Source organism: Leguminivora glycinivorella, chromosome 20 (genome assembly GCF_023078275.1).
Source record: "Leguminivora glycinivorella isolate SPB_JAAS2020 chromosome 20, LegGlyc_1.1, whole genome shotgun sequence".
Taxonomy (NCBI): Eukaryota; Metazoa; Arthropoda; class Insecta; order Lepidoptera; family Tortricidae; genus Leguminivora; species Leguminivora glycinivorella.
The window spans coordinates 15403406-15429508 of record NC_062990.1 but is presented as its reverse complement, the minus strand read 5'-3'; the positions used below and the strand labels follow the sequence as shown (position 1 = coordinate 15429508).

The window sequence follows — 26103 nt, the reverse complement described above, 5'->3', positions numbered from 1 at the left end:
TATGAAACCAGAGGATACGATAAACGCAAGAGTGGGTGTCGAGTGTTGCAGATAACACTGATTGCAATAACTAATGCCTACACACATTACTACTGTCAAGTTATTAAATATAGATGCGGACAAAGAGTTAAAAATATGTATGCACGACTTTATTTTATTGTGGGACACCTTACATCAAACCATGCTAGCCCCAAACCACAGCCCAAACTAAGCAAAGCTCACTATCGGCTCAGCCACGACATTGGTCTAAGCACGGCAGCGGCGAGCGGCAGTCATACGAGTGAATGAAAAGATGATGAAAAGTCCCATCGCTGTGTCTCGCTCCAATGTATGGCCGCCGCTCACCGCTGTCGCGCTTAGACCAATGTCGTGGCTGAGCCGTATGGGTGCTAGGTAGGGAATGCTCCCGGGAATTCCCGGTACTAAAAGTACCGGGAAATCCCGGGATTTTTGAACTTTTTGGGTACCGGTACTGGTGTTAAAAATTCCCGGTTCTTCGGTACTGAAAAATGGACAAAGATTACAAACTAAAACGCTGTCAATCACTTCAAAAATTTGAAAGTAATCGATGTAATATTCACTTAATGGTGTAATGTAAAAATTTCAAACACGTTAGACTCGTCCCGCGCGGTAGTTTTTCCTCGGCAAAGACCGGGACCTCGGCGTCGGTTATACTTGGAGGGTAAACCAAACTAACTTTGCTAATGTTATAATTAGTCTATGTAGAGGTGTATGATGTTTTGCACACTTCGTCCAGGTTTCTCAAAGTATGCTTGTCTGGTATACTAAAGTTTTGGTTCTTAAAGTGAGAAGTTTGTTACACCATACTCTTTACAAAATACAGAAAAGCAGAAAAGAACTTTCACATGGTGTTCGTGGATCTGGAAAAGGCATACGATAGAGTTCCGCCTAAGGTTCTGTGATGGTGTATGAGAGAGACGTGAGTACCAGAGAAGTATGTGCGGCTTGTTCAGGCGATGTATGATAGAAAGAGTTCAATGTGGCGGTAAGTCTACACCAGGAGTCGACTTTAGGTCCTTATTTGTTCCTCCTGGTTATGGATGCTCTGACATCGGACATACAGGAAGAAGCACTGGTGTATGCTGTTCGCCGATGACATTGTTCTTGTTGGGTAAAATGCACTTGAGGTCCAGAGCAGGCTGGGAAAATGGCAAGAAAGGCTGGAAAGTGTGGGACTGCAAATCAGCAGAACCAAGACTGAACAGATGTTCTGAGATTTCGGTGGTCTATCCAGTTTTTCTCTTATTGCCTTAGATGGTGCATACCTACCAGTCTGCTCCGACTTCCGGTACCTTGGGTCATTATTCCAAAATTACGGAAGCATCGACCGTGACCTGGTGGATGATGAAAGATAGAGGAGAATGGAAGAGGAAGACCTGTTGTACCGACTCCACATAACGTGGGATAAGGGTAGGAGGAAGAAGAAGACACTTGAACGTAGCCTCCCGAATATGGTCGCCGCTTTGCCAATACGGATATCGATTTCTGCGTCAAGCGAGAGATTGTTGGATACGGTCGACCGAAGGTAGCAAAACTCAACGACTTCCAAAGCTGTGCCATCCACTAGTATATTTCCGCACAGACCTACACTAACACGACTGTCTTTTTGGTATTGATGGGCATGGAGAACATAGTGTAAGCCCGCGAAAACCTGTCCACGATGTTTTGCAACTCGGCTGCAGAGTTCGCCACAAAAGCTGCATCGTCAGCAAACAAGAGACGGGAAAACAGGAGCGACGGCTAAACACTTTTCACATGCGCTGTCTACGACATATTTGGCATAATTTTCTTATAAGTAGGTAGATGTTTTGCATAACAGATTATTAGAAATACCTATAATATATATGGTGTTTCGGGTGTCCATGGGCGGCGGTGATCGCTTACCATCAGGCGACCTGTCTGCTCGTTTGCCTCCTATCCCATAAAAAAAAAAAAATAATAATAATAAAACTCATACAGTAGTGTTTTCTTTTTATATTTTGTTTTGATATAGCTAATCTGCCCTGCTAAGCCGAGTGGCGCTATCTCAAAACCAAATGATTTTGAAAATGGAACTGTCAGTTATAGATACTTAAGTATAAGTTAGCTATGGATTTTCGTTTGAGATAGCGCTTTTTGGCTTATCAGGGCAGTAATATTCGCATCAAATTACACATTTTATTCTTAATTTTATGTTTTATTCATATTTTTTTAACAAATGTAAACCAAAGGTAGTAAACCCCCTCAGTACCGAAAAGTACCGAAGAACCGGGATTTCCCGGTTCTTTCCCAGTACCGGAAATCTCAGTCCCGGTTCTGGGACTGGTACCGGTTCTGCATTCCCTAGTGCTAGGCGACGATATGCATACTTATATAGATAAATACATACTCGTACTTATATACATAGAAAACATCCATGACTCAGAAACAAATATCTGCGCTCATCACACAAATAAATGCCCCTACCAGGATTCAAACCCGGGACCGCGGCTTAGCAGGCAGGATCACTACGCGCTAAGCCAGACCGGTCGTCAAACTCACTCAGGCTTTATTGCTCATACGTTAAGATTGTGGATACATATTTACGGCGCTTTGTCTGCATCTATATTTAATAACCTGTACACACGCTATTCTAATCATGAAACCTTATAGCACCGACTTAAGGTTCATAAATGGTCAAATGTACGAGGTGCGGTCCAAAAGTTTCCGGCCTAACAAAGAAAGGGCTTACATATCTTTACAATTTTATTTTTATTTTTTAATATAGTCTTTCTCTGTCACAACGCACTTTTCAAATCTCTTTATAAGCTTCTCCATCACCTAATAAAAATAATAAAGATTTTTGTCCTCAAAATCGCCCTAAACCGCACGGGTCACTTCGTAAAACGAAGATTTTTTTTCTACTTCAGTCTACCTTAAGTTTTTAGAACAAATAATAATCACTTGGGGTCACGTATCGAATATAAGGTAGGTGCCGAATATTTTTGAAGACACATTTCGTCAAAGCAACCTTGTAAAATGAAGCAGCGTGAACGGGGAAATTGTCGCGGAGATGCCCTTGTGCCTCTGCTAAGTTTTTAAAGACTATTCTGCATAATCTGCTATCCTAATTGCACAAAAAATATTGCGTAGCATCTGCTATTTACCGTAGTCTACCCTTCTTTTATGTAAATCGTTAGAATTTCGTGACAACCCTAGAATACCGTAGCCTTTATCTTTTTTCGTGCATTTTGTGACAGAGGTTGTTCTAGGTGCCTTTTCACCATGACGTTGTCACTCCATTAATTTTCTTTTGTACAGAGTATCGTCTTACATAACCATGGTTTCATCTACAGTAGCAATTGCATTCAAAAAACTCGCTACGCGGTGTCTATGCTGGTCTCAAGTTTCATGAACTCACGGTTTTTCACTCATCTCGCTGTAAGCACGATAAAAGTTTGGGCACTAACCTAGCACTAAACACCGTAAAAAAACCTATAGCCAACAGACACCTAAAGAAACTATACACCAAAAAAGTGGAATAAATGACGAACACAATGATATCCATACTTTTTTTAAACTCTTCCGCCATATTAATTTGTCGGGCCGGAGACATTTGGACCGCACCTCGTATGAGAGCGGTTTGGGCCATATATTCAGAATCACAGCTAGATAATGCACCAAGTACTGTATTTTGTCATTTAGGTTTGTACATAGGTAGCAAAGGACCCGATTTTTGCTGGATAGCTGGATTTTTGGAGTAGAAGAAGATCGACAACAGAAATAAGACAAAAATACAAATATGGAACTGGCCGAACACGTATTTTTAAAACACATGCAGATGTGTAGATGCCGATTATAAATATAGTGAGAACCGGGAATTTCTGATCCTTCTGACACAGTTTAAGTAGTTTTTAGTGCCGCCAGCAGTCTAAGCACATTCTAAAGAGCCGCATTTTTAGTTTGTGTTAACATCGTTTTAGGAACTTGTAAACAAGCCTGAATAGAGTGTAAATTGATCTATGGTTCTATAATGACAGCGTCAATCGGTCAAGGGTAGACAAAAACAGGCACCCAACGTGACAATCTTAAGGCCAGGCCAGTCACGGTATCTGAATTATCATTGTTGGTAAGTTGGTCAAACGGAACCATTGTAGGCTTAGGAAGTTGAAATATTACTAAGGTGCTAACAAATACCTGTAGGTTACCAACTACTGAAGCCGTTCAATTTAGGCCGAGAGAAAGGGACACACCTGTTATATAGCTCCTATAAAGGGAATGCAAAAACCGATCAAATTTCATAACCGGTTACGGTTTAAATAAATAAATATGCTAGTTTTTTTAAGCGATAAGAAGCTAAGGAGAAGACAGGTCGCCTGATGGTAAGCGATTACTGCCGCCCATGAACAATTCAAAACCCGAAACACCAGAAGGGTAGGAGGTGCGTACCGGCTTTTCAGATGGGCCTACGCCTACGCTCTTGAGTTTTTTCTAGAAGTTTTGAAGGCAGTGTCCTTAAATTTACTAATTTAAGGATACTTCCTACTCTAGACTTTATTCTCGTTTCTTTCTCTCACTGCTTTAGAAGAAATTCTTATTGATAAAACAATGTGGTAACAAGAATAAGCAAACTATGGCTCGTATAAACCAAACAGTGTTATTGCTACACCTTTATATAATCAAAAATTACTATTGCAGTCATAATATTGGAAATTTTATTGATGATTAAATAAAAATAATACCCAAAATCGGTGTTTCGAAATTAACCCCTGGGAATTCTCAAAACCGAAAAATAACAATATGTATACTGTGTATGTGTGTGAGCTCATATAACCCGGCAACCTTCAAATCAAGAGTGAACAGGTATCTTCTGGGCGAGCTCACTCCATCGTAGGCCACGTCTTTGCCTTTGGCTAGTCTGTGGCCAAGAGTAAACCAATTTATAATTAAAAAACAAAACTGTATACACACATTGGCCAGTAAATATTCTTATTAGAAAGCCTCAGATCACATGTTTGTTACCGCATGTTTTGAAAGCGTCATTAAGGAAATTTCTTAAACTTTATAGAAAAATTTTTCGGAAAAATTTTTTCGTTCAAGACATGATAGGCAAACGTGTTTCATACGAAACTGTCTGTTGGTACCTTATGTTTGTTGTCAGAAATTACATGGCAACGTGCTGATATAAAGTGGGAAAAAGAGTTTTTCCCAAATAAATCATGAACACTTCATTCTAAGTTTCATTCATAAATATTATTAGTAACAATCGGTAGCATATTTTTGACAACCACATCTGTATCCTTTATCTAAACAAAAACTAAATATATTCAGAGGATAAATCTATCTAAACTTAACTATTTGGCAATCACGTTAAACTTAAACACTATTATAATCATAACATTCATAACCCATCTCCATTGAGCACGAAAGACTGTATGGTATCCACCAAGTATTCCGACGTACCCACAGCGATCACCAGACACATGTAACCACTGTAATGTACCACTTTAAGGAAAGCCCAGGTTTTATCACAGAAAACAGCTAAGGATAGAAGGTGAAGATAGCTATGGGGATTCACAATCCGCCACAAAGTTGTCGCGAAAAAGAACAGACCGGATGTGAACATGGTTTCACGTCGCACCAAATCGTATTCAGCGTTATTCTCTAATAATTCTTGGTATATGTCTATGTATCGATTCCAAGCTAGTGAAGAAAGCAGCATCTGACCGGAAAACAGACCTATGACTTGAATTATCCTTTGGAAAGTCACTTTTGTTTTGTACGAAATCCCGATTTCCGCTGTGTGATCTTTTTCTAAATCTTCGCTTGTGTTTATTTCTTTCAACTGGTGGTACGGTAATGTGCTTACAGGAGTGTCTCTGTAACCTCTTCTAGGTGGGTTAGTTTTAAGGAATATCAATATACCGACCATCATAGCGATAACTCCTAATAAATCACAGATTCCGTCGATCCAAAAACCGGCAGTCCCAACCTCAGTTCTCTCTCCTTTGATATTCTTTCTTTCTCTAGCTACGTGACCGTCAAGGTCGTCTAAAAACATTCGAATTTGGAATAAAACAACTGCGAATCGCCGCGCAGCTAAACTCTGGCAGGTGAGAAGCTTCGCTCCGACCAAAGCCACGAAAACATGGAAAAAAGAAATCATGTTCGGAGTCAGGAACAGCCATCGTTTCGAAATCCCGAGCGCTATGTCGACTATTGAGCAAAAAGGCCCGTAGATGTAGTGGTTTATATGATCTATCATCAACGCCTTGACCGTTGGGTGACATAATGGATTTATACTGCATGGAACCCATAGAACATCCTCATAATTGGCGTCCTTCAATATCGACTTAAACGTTGAGCTCTCACTGCTGTTCTCCCGTGCATTTCCAAAAATATCTAGCCTATAATTTTGTATGCGTAGAAACAGGAATGTGTCCATATAAATGCAGTAAATAAAAGTCACTAGAAGCAGCAAAGTGAGCACTTTGCTGGCTGTCGAAGACGGCCACATCATTTTCAATGACAGTTTTATAATACTTCTCTATAACACCGCGCGTTGGCGTTAATCAGGTCAGCTATTTCATAAAACCAAAACATCTGAAGTTAAAATTCTAAAACTTATAGAAAATATCGATTTCCGCATTTGTTTACATCACTGCACATTTCTTCCAGAACGCGATCTTTGTTTATCAAGCGCACATTGTTTCAACGCAACACAGACGTTCGCGACGCGTTTCACATTACTTTGTTTTTTAAATCGACATTACGATATTCGCGTTCCCGTGTTTATGGGATCCGTGCGTTGGTGCGCGCGCAACGGCACCGCTAGGCGGAGTGAAGTGAAAACAAACATGGCTGCCGACTCGCGTTCCCGCCAAAATTTACTACCAACATTATAATACCAATCTTTGTCTTGCTGTATAGAGCGCAGTTTGCCTAGACGCGTTTTAATGTTAGACTTGTCGTTGAGAAAAGAACTTAATGTTTAAACAGATATGAGTGTAACTTGCAATAGCTTTAAAAACCTTGAGCTCCTCTTTCTAAGAACAGTTCCAGTATAACATTGACATTGACGTTTGGCTATTTCTTTGCTTGGTAGTAAATAGACCGTCAACTAAATCTTGGCACAAAAAAATGGCGCGAAATTCAAAAAGTTAGTTGAAGGGTGTCAATAGAGGTTATTTTTAACCCCCAAAATCGACGGGGTGTTATAAGTTTGACGTGTCTGTCTGTGGCATCGTGGCATCCGAATGGATGGATGAACCGATTTAGATTTAGTTTTTTTGTTTGAAAACAGTTAGTCGGGAGTGTTCTTAGCCATGTTTCATGAAAATCGGTCCACTATGTCGCAGTCCGGGGATTTTTCAGAATTTTAATTTTTATCTATGTCTTCCTAGAGAAATACACCTTGTAGACTTATAGAAAACTCCTTTTGTAAAGACACTCCTCAGTTATACTTGTACTCTTATATGTATATATTTTGTGGTTATACACGATTAAGTCCGGTTTACAATATTAAGTATTTGTAAACATCGTAAAAGTTTAAAATCATAAGAATCTTAATAGCAGTTTCATTTAAATTATTAAACAAATGTTTTCACATATATTTGTGATATGGTTAGGAGCCGTCGACGTTTTACGTCACGCGAAATTTCGATATTTTGAACAGGGGCCGGGTTCAAAAAATAAATTTCACGCTTTTTTTTGTGTACGTTTAACATGGAGTATCACAATTAGTATGGACCCCCTCCCCTCTTACGCTGTTACGTTATACTATGTGGATGACCCTTATGAGTTGAGTGTAATTAATTTGAGTGTTGATAACAACTAATGTTATTGGTTTTATTCATTACAGAAAAGGTTAATTAAATTAAAATTCATTTTTAGATAAATTGGTAATGGAAGATAAGATAGTAGAAATTAATTAATGTTAGTAATGGACACATCATCATCAGACTGTGTATAAATCAAGCCTACAACCATCGATTTATTTAGATCGATGCCTACAACGCCTACCTAATTATATTTACGACAATCTCATGTGTAATAGAGTTGTGCCTGCTCATTCACTGAAAAGATCGCTCCCAATCAGTACGATCTCTGAAGTGTACTAGTTCATTCTTTTAGAACATTTAGTAATTTTAGTACAGTAGTACACCAAGAGAGTGAGAGACAAATTGTGCATATGGCGTACAGTAATGCTCGATCATACTAGCCGAGAGCTGATCGGCTGTTTTCGCGAGCTCTCGGTCCGAGTCAATCGGTTCTAGTTCGGTTGCAGTCGGGTCATTGTCACTTCTCGGCTCTTTGCTCCTTTCGCTCCCATTCTGTTTGTGTGCGAGTGAACTAAATGTACTAGAGGGAAGTATCATTTGGGAGTAGTTCGGTGATTAAAGTAATAACATGGTGTCTTTTTCCAAAGCACTGCACATAATATGCAATCAATGTCAATCCATTATATGATATGTTTGTAGCCCACAAATTGTCTTGCCGGAAGATCAGCACTGACTTTATGGTTTGGTTACCATTATGCTGAAGCGAGACCATTTTGTGGTAAACTATAATATACTGTTATAACTTATATTACAACTATTATAATATGTGTTTTTTTGTATTATGCAGTTTATTGTATTTGTATATTATGTGGCAGTCAAAAAGAGTGTTCAGGAAGGGGGTAAAAATCACATTAAACAGATTAGCGGTATAATCTATTTAATATGATTTTGTTGTACTGCCATATGAAGGACCCTAAACAGTCATTTTATGATCTTATGACTTGTACCAAGACAGACTTCCCTATGGTAAAATTCATATGCAACTGCACAGTCCCAACTGTTAGTTAAAGTCTGATCCGAAATATATTACTATGCATCATGTTGGGGAATTTCATTAGAACTATTATTCTTCATACTAAACTGAACCACAGTATAACAAAGAGTACTATCGTACAGTATGGCCACTCCCGCTCCCCGCTGAAAGTGCCGCCCACCCCCTCTCGGTTACCTCATAGTTACCGCCTGTCAAAAACGCGAACAGTCGGGCTGTCATATGTCACTCATACAAGCATAGTACGCGTTCACCTACACAATCTTAAACTGTGTGCTAGGAACGCGCCTCTTTCATATATTTGATTTCCAGTGTTCGAGGTGTGACTGAACTGTCAACCCATTCATCAGAATAACAGCGCCTTCCTGACAATAGTTATATATTTCTGGTCAGGCTTAACATTAACTTCTTAAACTGATCTTACCAACATATAGATTCTATTCTCCAATATCCACAACCAATCAAACAAAAATCAGAATAAAGAAGAAATAAATAAATAAGCATACCTGCGGCACTTGTGTCGACTTCCCACACCCAGTCTCTCCAATAAGTATCAAAGTCTGATATTTCTCCAGCAAATACAATATATGGTTTCTATACTGAAACACTGGGAGCTTTTGTCGCTGACTAGTCAAGGGTAGATGATGGTACCGGTTGTACACAAAATTGGTTTTAGCATCACTATCTGTGGTCAGTGCAGAATCTGTGTTCTCATTTATGAGGATTTCTATTCCACCATCTTTGTTCCTGGCTGGATAGAGAGGGTCGTTGCCTGGAAGTAGAAATTTAAAAAGTAAACATAACCTCAAAATGACAGTTATTTTGTTGTGAAAAATTTAGTTTTTATTCAAATTAGTGTTTTAGTGTATCTAGAGATCGAATTCTGGATTTAGTTTATAAGAAACTTCAATTAATGAGTTAATCTACGCGATACTTCGAGTAGAAAAGACAAAAACAAGATACGGTTGAAATTGTGGCAAAACAACAAAAAATGGCGTGATTTTCAAAACACGTATTAAACATGATATTTTACGTAATTCGGTGATAACTTATGTAATTTTTATTATGAAAATAACACTAAAATACATTTCACTTACCCGGTTTTATGAATCGAGGTCTGCCGGACATTTTTAAGACGCACGTTATACTTATAAGTTGTAAGTATAACCACTATCTAGTTCCTAAATCATTATGTCTTGAATGGAATTTTAACACAAAAATAACAGTTTGTTCCTTGAGATTAAATACAATTCATAATTATCACAATATTTTGGGATTATTGGCGCAACGACGCTAACATATTTCCACGCATAAGCAACTGTCAACAAACGTCAATGTAACTGTCAAACGAACGTTTCAATGTACGCATGGTTCAGTAACACACTAACTGGCATTCCGGTTGGGACGCCATCTTAGCGGTTTCGTGTCGTGAACCGTGAATAATTTATTTATCTTTTACTCATTAATGTTGTTTAAAGTGTAATATTGATAGCTTATTATGCAGTAAACTAATGGTGTAGTGAAAAGCTGATGAAGAATTGTTCTCGAAACGCGTTTAGCCTCTTTTTTGTTGTAAACGGCCGGTAGTCCACGTGCTCTTGTAAAATCTAGCTATCAATTTACAAGTGCTAAGTCACCGTACAATGTCGTACTTACTGTACAAAAATTACTAATATTAGCTCATATCACCTTGACACTGGCGAAATAGTCCCAATGGACTGAAGCCATTTAATTTTAAAAACTGAACTGAACTGAACACACTAACTATCCGTTCGGACTACAATAAGGAGCATTGTGGAAATTTATTTGTATATGATATATTATTTCTATAAATACATTTTTTGTAAAGAGAACAAATGATAGACCATTCAGTGTGACCTTAAAGAGTAGAAATTAAAAAGTGTTAAAATCGTAGTGTCGTCCCGTTTACTCACACATATTGAATTGAAAGGGATGACACTACAATGTTGCCACTTTTTCATTTTTATTCTTCTTGCTCAAACTGTAACAAAAATACTTACATAATATGTACTGACACTTATACTCTGTCTGTCAAACACAAGCCTCCCTAATAAAAATTCGTGTAAAATGCATATACTCATCCTTGACTTCCTTATGACTTAGATAATGTATTGAAAAGGGACGGATATATGCTAGTTATTTCTCTTTTTGGTAGGTGGTCTCCGGTTATGTGTTAGCTAGGGATGTTACTTTGTCGATTCAATTATCGATAAAATATGCACTTACGTTCGTACCTTAAAAATAATATAAACGTGATAGTATATATAAAAGTCACGAAAACATACAATATTGATTATAAACATTTCATTGGGATTATTATGTGGCTTTTTGGCTATGAAAGTCACATATTCATACATTCTTGGCTAACCGTACCTACTGATTGCAAATAAATGGTTTGTTTATGTACTTACCTACATAAACGTTCACTTCTCTTCTCTTACCAAGTCCTAATATTACATTATCATACCTATATCTTTGATCATAGGTCTGTATGCCTCTCTTTTTCTTTAACGTGAATAAAAAGGACGACATGTTGTCTAAGACTATATTTCTATGATAGTGTAATATCGGCCTATTTAGGCTTCCCACAGACAGTCTTAAAAATTCATAATCTTAAAAAAAACTTGTATGCAATCTGACAGTTCAAATCTGTCAGTGTCTTGTCAGTGTCAGTTTGAACTGTCAGATTGCATACAAGTTTTTTTTTAATATTATGAAAATTAAGACTCGTCTGTGGGGAGGCTTAGTCTGTAAAAATAGAGATGGGAAATACGAGTATAAAATAAATAAATACATTCTTCTCTTCTCCTTACGCAAAGACCTAAGTAATATAATTCATGTAGCATCCATCTAATTTCTAGTCCACCACTGAAGAATCTACTTACCTCAATAATAGCTTCTCTATCAAATAGAAAATAAAACAAAACGGCATTGTAGGTAATATAATTTATTACTTCAATAAGTTCAACACTTTCAACTATTTTCGTTCAAAGTGATCGTGGATTACCTATATTGCATGCAAAATCAATTCTCTGTTGTTCTTCGAATGTTAATAACGGATATACCTGATTTTCGAGAACGACAAAACCTATTTAGTTTAACAAGAGCAAATAAATTGGACTCAAATTTCTTTCAGATACTTACAAGAAATACTGGATTTTCCTCTTTTTCTTGGAACTTGTTATTTTTTGTTCTATTTATAATTGTATTTCATCATTTGCACAAGACATACATACATACATACAATCACGCCTGTATCCCATAAAGGGGTAGGCAGAACACATGAAACTACTAAAGCTTCAGTGCCACTCTTGGCAAATAAGGGGTTGAAAGAAAACGAAACTGTGACATTGCACTGACAGGTTGCCAGCCTCTCGCCTACGCCACAATTTACACAACAAGGTAGATAATAGCATATATACATCACAAGCTTAATACAATACACATAACATACTTTAACAGGTACGAGTGGCAACGAATCTTCTAAGCCAAATATCTATCAATCATTCCTAATATTATTATTTTAAATACCAGTGACCACTAATTCACAGTTATTGACCCTTAAATAATATGGTTTTAGTTAAAAAGCTTCTTATTTTGTCACGAGGTTCACAAGCCTGCTTGATGATGTGGTGGATGCGTGCTGTTAGATATACCTTACACACAGCCTTTATCAGCAACATCCTGTGATTGTTTTCAAATTCTTGTTCATGTGAATGCACCGTTAGATTATCAAAAAGCCTAGTTCCTATAAATGTCCCTCCGACTTTATTTATGATGGACATTACATGTTTTTGACGGCCTAAAAATTCGGCGCGCACGGTGGTTTTTTGCTGCCTTATAATTCTCTCAGTGGTTTCACATATTTTAAACACATCTTTGGATGGCATTATTAGTCCGCCTCGGTCTTTAATACTGATCAATGTTATTATCTCTGAATTTTTTTCTCTGCTGTATAGACTTTCTATGCATTGTTCACACTTTAGAGATTTTTGTAGTTTTCGTACCACATATCCAGCCATGTAATGTACAATGTCTTTTGAATATTCACTCAGCAGACTCGGCGATGGAACATAGTCGTGATCTTCAAGATGGAACTGCATTATATTTGATGATTCTGAGTTTTCAGCATCACGTACAAGACATACATTTCCACTGCTCTGGTTTATAGCATCGACTGGATTTTTAGGCTTGTAGTTCAGAATACTAATCTTTTCCAAAGGTATGCAATTTCCGGTAGAACCATCCTTAAATTGAGCATGCACTAGAAGTCTTTTGTAAGCGGCTTGAAAGTTCCGAGCAGAGGGATTATTATTAGAACCACACTTTGCTCTTATTGCTCCAAAAAAGAGTTCAATCTGGTCTTGAGACATCTTATTTATACGTGCACAGGTATTTTAACTTATTCTTGATTACTGTATTGTCGAAAATTTTTAATAGTGACTTCATGCAGACCAAGAAGCCGTTAAAACCAGTTTTTCGGTTTGAATCAATTATGTATGTTTCGTCATCCATTTTCAAGTTTCGAATGTACCAGTCGGCTGCTTCAAAGAATAGTTTTGTCTCTTCGTAGTTAAAGGTTGACAGTGCCCGTTTCCACCCTTTGGCTCTCAAATTTCGACTGTTAAATATGTCAAAGAGATTGTTGAAGATTCTAATAAATTTTATGGTACCGTCACAATCTTCGAACCCGGGGATCCTCTTATCTTTGCAATATTGCAAAGCATCAGCCACAGAGTTGCTAAAAAGCTGTGTCGCAAGGCGGACCTTCATTTTTTGTTTTATAAAGTTGATATGTGATCGCCTTAGTTTATTGCCAAGATGTAATCCCTCATCTTCTTGTAATTTAACAAGCTGTTCTATATGTGTCCAGGAGATGATATTGTTGTCAGAATCTTTCAATGTTTTTTTATCAGCGAGTGCGTTTCGCACCAACTTTATGTTGTGACAAGGATCTGGCCATAAACATATCTCTGAATTGGATTCGCCACACTGAAACGAAGTGGATTCTGCAGTTACACCACAACCCAAATTATTGCACATGGCAATATTTGAAGCTGCCCCATCGAATGTGAGTGCTACGACAGAGATGCCACATTCTTGTAGTAGATTTACACATTGTCGAACTAGGGTCGCTTTCTGTTCAGAATTTATGGAATGTATAAAAAAATATCCAACAGGTATTTTCCAAGTTTCATTTAAGCATGTAGCCATAAATGTTAAAGCCTGTGTCGCAACGGGGACTGAATCAGAATCTAATTCGCAACCGAGATTAACGAAGCCGTAATAGTTTTGATTATGACTGTCCCACTCAATAAGTTTGCGAATCGCCATTTCGTCAATGGCTAATGTACAGAACAATTGTTTTTTCGGGTTTTCCTGTACTCGAGCTTTGATACTATCAAAAGATTCGGAGGTGAACCCGGGATTGCAGTCAACTCCCTTGTACCATGCAGTAATAGTTTTCGGATGTGGCAAGACGTCTTGGAACTGCTCACGGATGAATAAGTACGCTTTCGGCGAAAGGTAATGTAATGTCACTGCAAATTTTTTTATTTCATGGCTGTACTCTCTCGTTAGGGCTTCACCTCCTTGTTTCTGCAAAAATCTTCGTATAATGTCATTTTGATTAATGTTATGTAACAGTGTAATGTATTCGGTATCAACATTCTCTTCTTTAAGCCGATTAATTAAAATGGTATAGAGATCGTCTGTCTTCTTCCCTAGGCGGGAAAGACGCTTTCTTAAAGACTTGATTTTCTGCAAGCGTCTTTGGGAAACTTTCCTAACTCTTTCTAATTCTTTTTGCATACTTAAGATGGTTCCTTCATGTTGATTGCATGTAGAACATGCAGGCGTCTTGCATATCTCTTTTTTGGCAGAAAACGATTTGGTCATAATATTTTTTCGTGGAGAAATGTTTTTAAATCTATTTAATTCATGCCGCCCTCTTGAAATTTTTGGTACAAATTGACTGTTTGAAGATGCTGACGTCTTGTATCCTAGTTTTGCATTAAAGCTTGGTGCCTATAATGAAAAATATATAACAATACAGGAATGTAGTTCATTATTACCAGCTTCCTCAAAATACGACCACAATTTTATTATTTATATGTACGTTTAAATGTACAAAATATGGGTTTAATACGTAATTATTCTTATGTGTAATATTGAATTACTAAAGTACTAGTATTTATTAATGAAGTATGGTGTCATGTTTGTACATACATACTATTACATACATACATACATACTTATAATCACGCCTGTATCCCATACACGGGTAGACAGAGCACATGAACTACTAAGTTTTAGTGCCACCCTTGTCACAATTTAACCCATATCCCACAGTCGACTTGTACGACACCCACGGGAAGAAAGGGGTGGTGAAGTTCTTAACTCGTCACCACACGCGCCACAGAGGGGAAGGGGGGGGATCATGTTTGTGCCTGAATATATTTCTAATGATGGAGAAAAACTTCAATTTACCAGTTTATTATTGGAATGTGATTTAGACTCGGCACAGTCGACATTTGACTTCATATCCGTGACTTCCAATATAGGTGGCGTTGTCTCAATTGACTAGAAATTAAAACATGAGTATAAATCTCTAATGTGGTATCCTATACTTTCAAGGTACTTATGCAATTCAATGAGCACCGCAAAACAACCGTAAAAAATAACAAATAAACATTATACAGGATATCCTCAGACACCCCGCAGATCATTAAACAACTTCTTTATTCTTCTTCTTTTTTTATTTTTATTTTGTTTTTTGTTGCAAAGAATTTAAGTTTGTGGTTGAATAAAAAATGTATGTATCTATATTTTATCAAGGGGTACATACCAACCCCGAAATCATTTGTGGTAGACCACAGGCAGTATTTACAACTTATTATTGGTTTACTGGTACTGTTATTGATTGACTGGTAGAGGATTCCTCCAGAACAAAAATGATGTAGCGAAATAATTATTCAATAAACTTACCAATTCCAAGGGGATATCAATATTTTTTCCGGAGACTGCATTCAGACTGGATATTTCTATTTGTTCTGTATCACACAAACCCATAGGCACTGGATCACTCACCTTTTAAAATATAATTAAATTACATTAAATCTCTACAGCCGAACGAATGTGCAATAAATAAATAAACTTACCAATTCCAAGGTGATATCAGCGTTTATCCGTGAGCCCGATACATTCGGACTGGACATTTCCATTGGTTTGGTATCACATATATCCATATGCACACCAGGCACTGGATCATTTACCTTAAAACATATAAGTAAATGAATGATAATCGCTATAACCAAACGAATGTGCAATAAAATAATTTTAAGAAAAAAAACCACCGCCTTTGGGGTTCTGGTAAAAGCTACTGGCGAATGTTGGATTATGTAGAAATGTGTAGGTATTTTTTTAAACTGCCTTTAATGCTTTAATTATTTGATAGCAACACAAATGAATATACGTATACCGTTAAGGTTTGAGGAGTTTCCTCAATTCCTCATGAATCCAATTAAAAGAAATCGAAGATTGACAAAATTTGACTTGAAAACTCAATATTCTTTACAAACACAACTAAATAAATGTCACTGTTCTGAACTTAAATGCTTGCTATTCTTATAAAAATACCAAAGTCACTATAAGTGTGCCGTTCAGATTTGAGGAGTTCCGTTCTGACCATCATCAGCAGTTCAACTGCACCAAATGTCACTGGTCACTGTTCTGGACATAAGTGCATGCTGTTCTTATAAAAATATCAAAGTCACTATAAGCGTGCCGTTCAGATTTGAGGAGTTCCATTCTGACCATCATCAGCAGTTTCACTGCTCTAAATGTCACTGTTTTGTATGTAAATGCATGCTGTTCCTTAAAAAACACAAAAATCACCATATGTGTGCCTTTCAGATTTGAGAAGTTCCCCCAATTTCTCCAGGATCCCATTATCAGAACTGGGTTCTGTGAAAAATGGGATCTATCTGTATACATATACATTCAATAAAAAAAATTCAAAATCGGTCCAGTAACGACGGAGGAAAACATACACACGAATTGAGAACCGCCTTCCTTGAGAGATTTGAGGCGGCGGTTAAAAAAGAAAAATGAAATAAATAAACTTACTGATTCCAGGGGGTTTTCAGTATTTATCCGTGTGCCTGATACATTCGGACTGGACATTTCTATTTTTGCGGCATCACATATATCCATAGACACATCATGCACTGGATCATTTAGCTTAAAAAATATAAGTAAATGAATTAAAATCGCTATAACTAAACGATTTTGCAATAAGAAAAGAAAAGAAAGATGAAACAAATAAACTTACTAGTTCCAAGGGGATATCAGTATTTATCTGTGAACCTGATGCATTCGGAGTGGACGTGTCTATTTGTTCGGTATCATATATATCCATAGGCACTGGATTATTTGCCTGAGAAATATAACTAAGCTAATTAAAATCACTATACCCAAAGAAAAATAATCCACTATATGTATATTATGAAATCAAATTTACTAGCTATTTTCCTAAACCCATTTCCTATAGTTTCTAATAATGCCTATCGAGGTAAAAAATATAATTTATGTTACTTTTCCAATTTTGCGGCGACTTCTGTACCTATTAATAACTGATACATGAGATTACATGTATAGGAACATTAGGATCAGGAGCACTTCTTTTAAATTAAAATATGACTTATATACCTAAGTAATATTTGCCTATTGCTAGATGCTAACTAGTCTAACTACTGAAACCACAAATATTCGTTTAAATATTACCAAAAAGTCTGTGTTTGTCAAGTGCAACTCTGGTAAAGCCTGACTTTTTAACCTCCTCCATTTAGTAGTTTTACTTGGCAGAAAGGAGTCCGATGAAAAGTGCCTTGAACATATTTTACTATGGCTGTTCCAAGACCAATCTTGCCTATTAACTCGCTGAATCCATAAGCGTTTTAATTGCTCGTCTTTTGGAAATCTAAGAAATATATAAAGTTGAATTTGGGAGATAGCTAAGTAACAAGAGAATCATAACAAAGAACAGTAATCATTGATGTATTTTTTAAGGTATGAATTTCGATATATTATTGCAATGTCGATAAAACACATCACATCACTATGCTAGAATTTGCGAGATAACTAAATAACAAGAGAATCATAACAAAGAACAATAATCATTGATGTCGTTTTAAAGGTATGCATATCGATAGGTTATTATTGCAAGGTCGATAAAACACAACACATCACTATCCCAAAAAACATAACCTTTCCGCGTTAGAGAAAACTTTGAAAAAATATGCATAAATCTACACAAAATCGAATGAGATTTGAGTTGTATAAACTACCAATATGAACATTTATATTTCTATCAGGTTCTGTCAATAAAGATTATCAAAATTTAAAGAAACTTACCGATGAAATGTTATAACCTCCTGCGTGTTTTCTTTCCTCCCTGAATGAGATTTACACCACTTGATTACACAAGCCATACTTGAAACAGAAACTTAGAACTATCACAAATTTATACCCAACTAATTTTTTCACAATATATCAGAAATTCTCAAAAAATATCTAAAAATAGTCAAGACGACCATCGAAGTCCTGCTAGAAATTCGAAACAATATAATACGACCATGTAAAGTTGTCAAAGATGGACACCGAGTGTACAATGACAAACGTATATTTAATTTTGTCGTATAATAAATGGACCCCAGGTCCGTTTTGACATCAGCATTTGGGGACAACCTTCGAGAAAACGAAAGAAGTTGTGGAATATTGTCTCATTCGCTCATATAAAATAGGTAATAGTGTGGTGTGAGTAAGATACATGTCACCGAGCTCTTATTTTAGCATGGCTTCCATGCTTTAGTTATACTTCCGTGGTCAAACAAGTCAGTTAGTAAATAAGAACAAAGAAAACTATAGGTACCCTTTTCTATATCACCCTAAAGAAAAGGATGCATATAGTTTTCTTTGTTCTTATTTACTGACAGACTTGTTTGACAAAGTATAATTTTTTTTTTATTGTACAAAATGAACAAATGACTATAAAAGTGCTAACACACTACCGCACCGCGACCGTGAAACTATTCACGTAAGTGAAAACGAGAGAAAAATAACTCGTTCTCGCTCTTACTTACAAGAAGTATGTGGATAACCTTAGTGCGGGGCGGTCGTGTGTTAAGACTTTAACGGTTCTCGATTATTTTCAATGTCATAGTAGCGTCAGCAAAAATTAATATAACATTGTAAAATTAAATTCTTGAGTTGATTATTAAGGGTAAACAACTAAACAATGTGAACATTGGAAGTCACAAAAGGCAGGAAATAAGAAACCAATGTTAATTTGTGTATTTTAATAATAAAACACAATAAATAGTACAAATACAAAGTATTGCGAAGAATATCATCTTCAAAGTATATTAATCAAATATACATAAACAAGGTGTCTTGAAGATTCTTAATTCACCCAATCGTGCCATTTTTTTTTATTTTGCGCGTTTTGTTACATTATACATCTTCTAATTGCATTCGGTCATTATTACTTTCTACATTTCTTGCACGACCCTGTACATTTTCCTTGTTCGGTTCTGCTTCTTTGTCCAAATTAATAATGTCTACCGAATTTGGATTAGCATTTCCTGATTCATTCGGTTGGATATATCTTGCTCTGACTAAAAACTTTCCTTCCGGACTTTTTATGTCTTCAGGAGCGTCGGCCATGTCTGTTTGTATTACTGTAGCATTATATTGTGCCGCTAAATCATTGTACAAATCAGAGTTTGTTGAAAGTGACCTTGAGTTTTCCTTTATCCTTAAAAAATCTGCTAAGTGTTGAGCAAATTGGTTGTACGGCATTCGGAATTTGACGTAGAACACCGCTGGTTGGTACAAAGGGGGTGGCTTATTCACTCTGTACGTCAGTTCTATCTCGGCCTCCTCAGTATCGATGTTTGAATTCAATTTCACGGGATTCGTTCCACTAATCCAATTTGCTAGCTTATCGATAACCATTTCATCGTTGTAGTAATTTAATTTTTGTGTGAATGGTCCATTATTATTAAAATATCCCGTGTAGGGCAGCGAAGGTCTATTAACTGCGACACCTTGGTCAGTTTGAGGACGTGGAAAGCCGTTGATGATTCTTTGCCCGAATGGCATGTTGTTGATGCTGTTCTGTGTATTCACGCCTTGTGGATAAAATTGATTATATATTGCATTATTTGGTCTTAGTGCAGAAGCTGTTGGGTTAAATTTATTAGGATATAGTAAATTATAAATGTAGGGTGGTAATGCTTTTGTTTGAGGCTGGTTCCAGGTATTAGGGTTTGTTAAATAATTTGGATTGTTATTTAAACGGTTATTTAGTATAAAGGGTGGTTGATTTATATTAGTTTTTATTGCATTTAAGTTGGACATTTGATCGTTTTGAGGAGTATATTGCAACGTTTGTCCGACTTCTTTATTTTGATTGAAAGGATTTTTATGCATGTTAAATATTATCTTCTGGTTGCTAGTTGCTTGGGCATATGCGTTGTTAGTTACAGAGGGTTTACTTGGTAATACCTCCTTCGTGGCTTCACCAAAATGATCAGGGTTAGGGTGGTATTTAGCGTTGACAAATGTGTTAAATTGATTTGTATATTCTGGTTTCAGAATAGTGTTTTTAAATGCATTTGCGTTAGATTGCGCATTATTCGTGATTAATGTTAATGATGGATTTAAAGCGTTATTATTCGTTTCTTGCGCTGGTAGATTGTACATGTACACATTCGGTTGACTTGAATCCTGATTCTGATTATTGTTGCTATTCGTATGTATGTGGCTTTGTGACACATAACTAGTTTGCACGACAGCAGGCTTAGAATTTGAAGAAGTATCCCATGGATTATCCATTACTTCCACGCTGGCAGCTACATAATTTGAATTACGAAGTGGTCGCTGCGAATTCAAATTATATTTGTACTCGTTGCTTGATTGATACAACTTGTTCATTTTATCAGCAACCCCTTAGCATGCTCTAAATCAGATGTATAATCGCTCCCAAGAAGATGGTTTGTCTCTTTCGAGAGTTTAACTGCGTGATGTAATTTACTGGAATCAATCGAATTTACGCCAGGTACTTGATTGATCGTAGAAGGAACTTTTTCATCACGATTTCTAGTGAAATCTTTCCCAAAATTAAACCCTATCAACTGATTGGAATACACAGGACTGTTAAGATTATACTGCGATGGTGGACCACCAAAATTTGCTTTCTCATACGTAGTCGTTTTTTGATCGATCAAAGTTTGTAAAGGCCGATGATCAACTAAGTAAACTCCTTTGTATTTCGCTAGTTCTGCTTCACGCAAAAACACTTTTTCTTTAAGAGCAACATCTCCACCACCTTCTAAGATAGATTTCTTGATCAAAGTTAAGGCGTATAGAATATCATTTCGACTAGGAACTTTTACATTAAAACCATTGTTTTCTAACTGGTCAGCAAATATCGTCCAGAGTTTAAGTAACACATCTTCACATTTGATATTGTTTTGCAATTTGTTTCCTGGAGTAAAATTGACCTGTTGAATAAAACGTATTTTCATAATGGTAATAAGAAGACAATTTTCATAAATCCAATGTTTCCTAATATGTTTTATGGAGCTGTATTCTGGAAACTAGACGACTGTATAAAGATTTTATTTCTTTGCCTGTGGTATGTATAAGGGCTATAACCTTCAACGAAGACAAGTTTCATTCTTATCTGATACAACGTAACATAATTATAATTTGTAGTTATTAAATTGAGTGCACACTCAGCCAATGTTTGCCAGTTCTTGTGTGTAGGGTACTATATTCTGATTTTAAACTCCAACAACTTTTAGTTCCATATTTTTATTAAATTAATACTTACGTCGTTCTGAGCTGTCACAACTGCCACTATCAAATATAAACCTACCCAAAGCCACATATTGCAAATACTGTACCCTTATTAGTCAGCCGTATAAATAGCTGAGGTGAGAATTAATAGAAACACAATGTCACATTATACGATGTGAAATTGATTTTACGGTCAATATTATGGCACTTAGGAGCAGTTAAGAGTTAAAAGTGTTGATAAAAAATGAAACGATTATTCAAATAGCAACCTTAATGTTAAAAATCAAAATACAGTTTTATTTATTATGCTGGTTTGGTTTAGGTCGGTATGCTTTTGATAACCTTTAGATATATTATTATAATTTTAATGTATTGTCTAGAAAATATCAATATTGATAGATTTATACGATCAATTTACATTATATACAACTTAATTGTTACATGAACATTTTGAAAAATTATAGGCTACACAATTAACATTAACGTTAATTTAAAAGAGATGCATGATACCATTTATTTTGATATGGTCTACCAAATTGGCTCATAGATACAGGACAAATATTTATTTATTTATCAAAAAAATATATATGTGAGATTAAAGTAACAAGTGACAATACTGATACGTACAATGTACAATGTATGCCCTATCACTATCAACAAGCCTGTTTCTGTTTAACTGTTGAGGATTTTTACAGCAAATAAAATACAGTTATCTAAAATATTCATTTATTGTACTTTTACTATCGACAAACATTTAGCTGCAAAAATTGCCTTTCCTCTGGCCACATTATCAATGGGATTTTTCACAATCTGACTTCATAGCCTCGACAATAGTTTTTATTCCTTCTAATAATTTTGCAACATTCTCACCATGACATTTGTGGGAGGGAAACTTTACTAAGTCAGTAGCTATATCTACTATCATATCAGTAACATACTTTTCTGAAGCCTCTGATGTACTATGTCCATCGCGTACGCGTGATATTATTTCTGAATTAATTTGTTGTAAAGATCCAATGTTATTAGGTATTTCAGAATTTTGCGACTCGAGAAATAATCCGCCATAAGGATCTGTGGATGGAGCTTGATTTGGTCTCAAAATTCCTGCATTGTTTTGATAAGGATCTCTGTATTTATTATCTGGTAAAGGATAATTATCTTTTCTTGGTATTTGATTTAGAAATGGATACCTTTTGTAAAAGTTTGATTGATAAGCGCCATTGGCAGAACCAATATCAAAGGGACTTCTTTCAGGAAGACCATATCCAATATCTAAGTTCTGGGGTGGTACGTTATTGTAGATCTCTTTTGTGAATCTATCATATCCCGGTTGAAGATTTATGCTTGGATTTAAACAAGGCTTATTAAGATTACTCCCTGGGGAAGTCTTTTCTCGCAAAGGTAGCTGAAAAAAAAATCGTGAATTAATAATATAAGATTTGATGTATAATAAAACGAATTAAACTCAAATATTAAGAATAGACCAAAAACCTCTGAAAATGTGATTTAAACTGCAGAAGTGTTATTGATACTTACTTGATTAGTTTGGTACAAATTATTCCATGGCATATTGTATCCATTCATGTATTGTTGGTTTAGTGGCAAGACGTTAGGATAGACTGGATTATTTCCATGCATTCTTTGTTCATTAACAGGGGTAGGATATTTGGTTTGCAAGTTAACATTATTTTGATTTAAATAATATAAGTTCCTATTCGGAGGAAGACTTATATTTAATTGGTTTTGAAGACGAGCATCGGCCATGTTTATTCCATTTGTAACTAAAGAATTCTTGAGGTCAGTTGAAAAAGGATTGCCGTTCACGATACTCTCTGTACCGGTCTTGTATTGATTTACAGGTCCTGTGATAGTATTTCCATTAACAGAAGTCAAATCAGAGACAGTCGTTAATGGAGAAGTGGACGGGTAAGCGCTTGCTTCATTACCGGCACGAATATCTATGACATTTTCACCGCCGTTCCAGTCACTTGCTGTCACTGAGTTAGCACTTTGTGTTACGTCAGCCCGGTTTTGTTTTAAATCTTCAGTTAAAATGTTCTCACCATCTTTATATTGGAAATTGTCAACTGTGCTAATATTGTCTAAGTTAGCAGTACTAACTTTACTGGCTGCTTCTTGTAGTGAAGCTTCGTCAACGTCTAATTTATTGTGATCTACGCTGTAAAATCTTAAATCTGGTGACTCTGACTTCACATGGCCAGAAGCTGAAAACAATGAGCCACTTTTTTCCGCGTTGTTGTTGAATTGAGTACTTTTAGTATCTTGGTTTATGTTTTTATCATTTTGGATATCGCCACCTTCAGAATTTTCTTTTCGGTTAAGATATAGATTGAGATCGTGTTCTCCATTTACCACGTTATTAAGAAGAGTAGTTGGAACATGAGAATCTACCCAGGTTTGATATTCTGTTTGACTATTTTGGCCTTTATTTTGCCACCAAGCTGTCTGGCCAGAATATGGCCAATTCCCATACACGATTTGACCACCATTTGCTGGTTGGTAGCCTGGCTGACCAATTTGCACTTTAGTTCCCCACCAGGCTTTTTGGCCAGAACTGGGCCAATTCCCATATATAATTTGACCACCATTTACTTGTTGATATCCTGGTAGATCAATTTGCCCTTTATTTGCCCACTGGCCAGAGCCAGGCCAAATTTGATAAATATTCTGACCTCCAATAGGAATTTGTCCTTTTATATAAGCGCTATATGCTGTATTTCCTCTGCCAGTTCCATACGTATTGAAGCGTACACCAAAAGGGTTAACATAGTTATATACGAATTGCTTGTCCTGGTAAACCGGGATTTTTTGGTTGGGATACTGCCAGGTGGCATATTGGGTTTGGACAGGAAGTGGAGATTGGGTTGTTACATACTCGATCCATTGTCTACGGGTTGCCCGAATCTTGACGCTCTGAAAAATACAAATGAAATCACACTACAAATCACAATGCTTAGATCAAAATATATTGTCGTCCAGTTCAAATTCAAATAGTTTAAATGCTATTTTTGATAGGCTTGTGTCGTTCACGAACTATGAACTGTTAGGAATAAAATCCCATCAATGACCGAAATGAACTGAATCTTTCCGTGGTCTGAAATCGGTCTTTGCTCATTTAGTTCAGTATAGGATCGGCGAGCGCGAGCGGTTTGGATCGAGAACGAATGTGTGACTGCGCCGACCGACAGCGAGAGCTACTTAGTAGAGCAACAAAAAAAGCCAAGTTTTCATATTAAACTTCGGTCACTTACAACCTTTCGACCCGGACTGTTACTATCTGTGGACTATTCGTATCATTTTGACACTATTCGGTCCCATTCGTTCTGATCTTTCCGACCGCAGTGGTCGCTGGTCTGGCTGAACTAAATGAGCAAAAGATCTAAAAGAGCGAACTAGTTCGTGGGAGCGATTGAACGAGATCGGAGCGCTCCGATCAACGAACGAAACGGCACAAGCCTAATTTTTGATGACATTTTACAAAAATCATTTAACAGTCTGTAATAATGTCAGTCATGGATAAAAAAAAATGCATAAAAAAGGTAGATAGACTGTGTGAGAGATGATATGAAACGAAACGAGTGCAAGTGAATGAGATAACCGTCCGATAGAGAGATATGGAAGAAATAGACTTACTGCGCCGACCTCAAGTAATTGGGGTAGGGCCTAAGGGCAAGCAACTGATGATAGATGATGTACGTACCTCTATGTTATTCCATAGAATGACCACAAAAATAAATAAAATCGCCTTCATTTTGCGCAATCCAACCGTATTAATAAATATGGTGTAAAAAACTAAGGACTGAACTAATTTTCACAATTTATTTATAGTTTAAGATATGCGCGATTCGCTCTAGAACATTAACCATGGAATCTGCATTATTTTCAAATTTATATAAACATGCTTTTATTATAGACATTATGTCATATCAATGAAATAATGTTTACCTATTTATATATTATTTGATGTCTTTGTAACGTTATATTAAACGCATGACCCCTGTATAAACCGTGATGAATACATTTACATTTTATACATCATCCGGTAAGCATTTTCTGTAAGCGTAAAAGTATACCTAAAATTGAAGAAAATATGATATTCAATATTTTATTATTTCTACATAAGACAGAACAATTATAGCTATAAAATAATATTGTCTGTTATAAAAATTACACCCGGTTTATTAGTAATCTACTCAGATTTTTCTGCTAACGGTACATTACGACATTGTCTTGTTATTAAAGGACCCATACACGATTCGTCGGCCGAAAAGTATATCGCTAACAGACTGCCGCACCGCAGCACTAGGGTATGCAAACCGGTTAACCGGTTAACCGAAAAACCGGTTAACCGAGACATTTTGGCCTCGGTTAAAAACCGGTTTTTAT

At 36.4% G+C, this 26103-nt stretch overlaps 5 protein-coding genes across 6 annotated transcripts in view; all 5 read right to left on the bottom strand.

Annotated features, from left to right (window-relative positions):
- Positions 1-10112, bottom strand: part of LOC125236921 (probable ATP-dependent RNA helicase DHX35) — a 132500-nt gene extending 122388 nt beyond the window's left edge. The window contains exons 1-2 of the mRNA XM_048143838.1: positions 9909-10112; positions 9318-9583 (exon numbers count right to left, since the gene is read on the bottom strand). Of these exons, the coding sequence (XP_047999795.1) occupies positions 9318-9583; positions 9909-9939 (297 nt within the window). The 5' untranslated portion in view covers positions 9940-10112. The remainder of the gene's footprint in view (positions 1-9317; positions 9584-9908) is intronic.
- On the bottom strand, positions 3643-6754 carry LOC125236923 (ceramide phosphoethanolamine synthase). Its single transcript, XM_048143839.1, has one exon. The coding sequence runs from the start codon at positions 6497-6499 to the stop codon at positions 5381-5383; it is 1119 nt and encodes a 372-aa protein (XP_047999796.1). The 5' UTR covers positions 6500-6754; the 3' UTR covers positions 3643-5380.
- A 4296-nt stretch (positions 10113-14408) lies between the features above and the next one.
- Positions 14409-17036, bottom strand: LOC125236956. The gene is made up of 6 exons (XM_048143875.1): positions 16960-17036; positions 15993-16106; positions 15820-15921; positions 15322-15414; positions 14777-14859; positions 14409-14430 (listed from the first exon to the last, which is right to left on the bottom strand). The coding sequence occupies exons 1-6, from the start codon at positions 17014-17016 to the stop codon at positions 14409-14411; spliced, it is 471 nt and encodes a 156-aa protein (XP_047999832.1). The 5' UTR covers positions 17017-17036.
- Positions 17037-19175: 2139 nt separating this feature from the next.
- LOC125237253 (putative uncharacterized protein DDB_G0282133) lies at positions 19176-21814 on the bottom strand. 2 transcript variants are annotated; one of them, XM_048144271.1, is made up of 2 exons: positions 21731-21814; positions 19176-21398 (listed from the first exon to the last, which is right to left on the bottom strand). In XM_048144271.1, exons 1-2 carry the CDS (start codon positions 21785-21787, stop codon positions 20826-20828), a joined length of 630 nt encoding a protein of 209 aa, XP_048000228.1. In that variant the 5' UTR covers positions 21788-21814; the 3' UTR covers positions 19176-20825. The 2 variants fall into 2 exon arrangements, with proteins under 2 accessions (XP_048000228.1, XP_048000227.1); XM_048144270.1 differs by having other exon boundaries at positions 21731-21809.
- Positions 21815-22408: 594 nt separating this feature from the next.
- LOC125237252 lies at positions 22409-25526 on the bottom strand. The gene is made up of 3 exons (XM_048144269.1): positions 25418-25526; positions 23233-24630; positions 22409-23101 (listed from the first exon to the last, which is right to left on the bottom strand). Exons 1-3 carry the CDS (start codon positions 25466-25468, stop codon positions 22487-22489), a joined length of 2064 nt encoding a protein of 687 aa, XP_048000226.1. The 5' UTR covers positions 25469-25526; the 3' UTR covers positions 22409-22486.
- Positions 25527-26103: the final 577 nt, after the last annotated feature.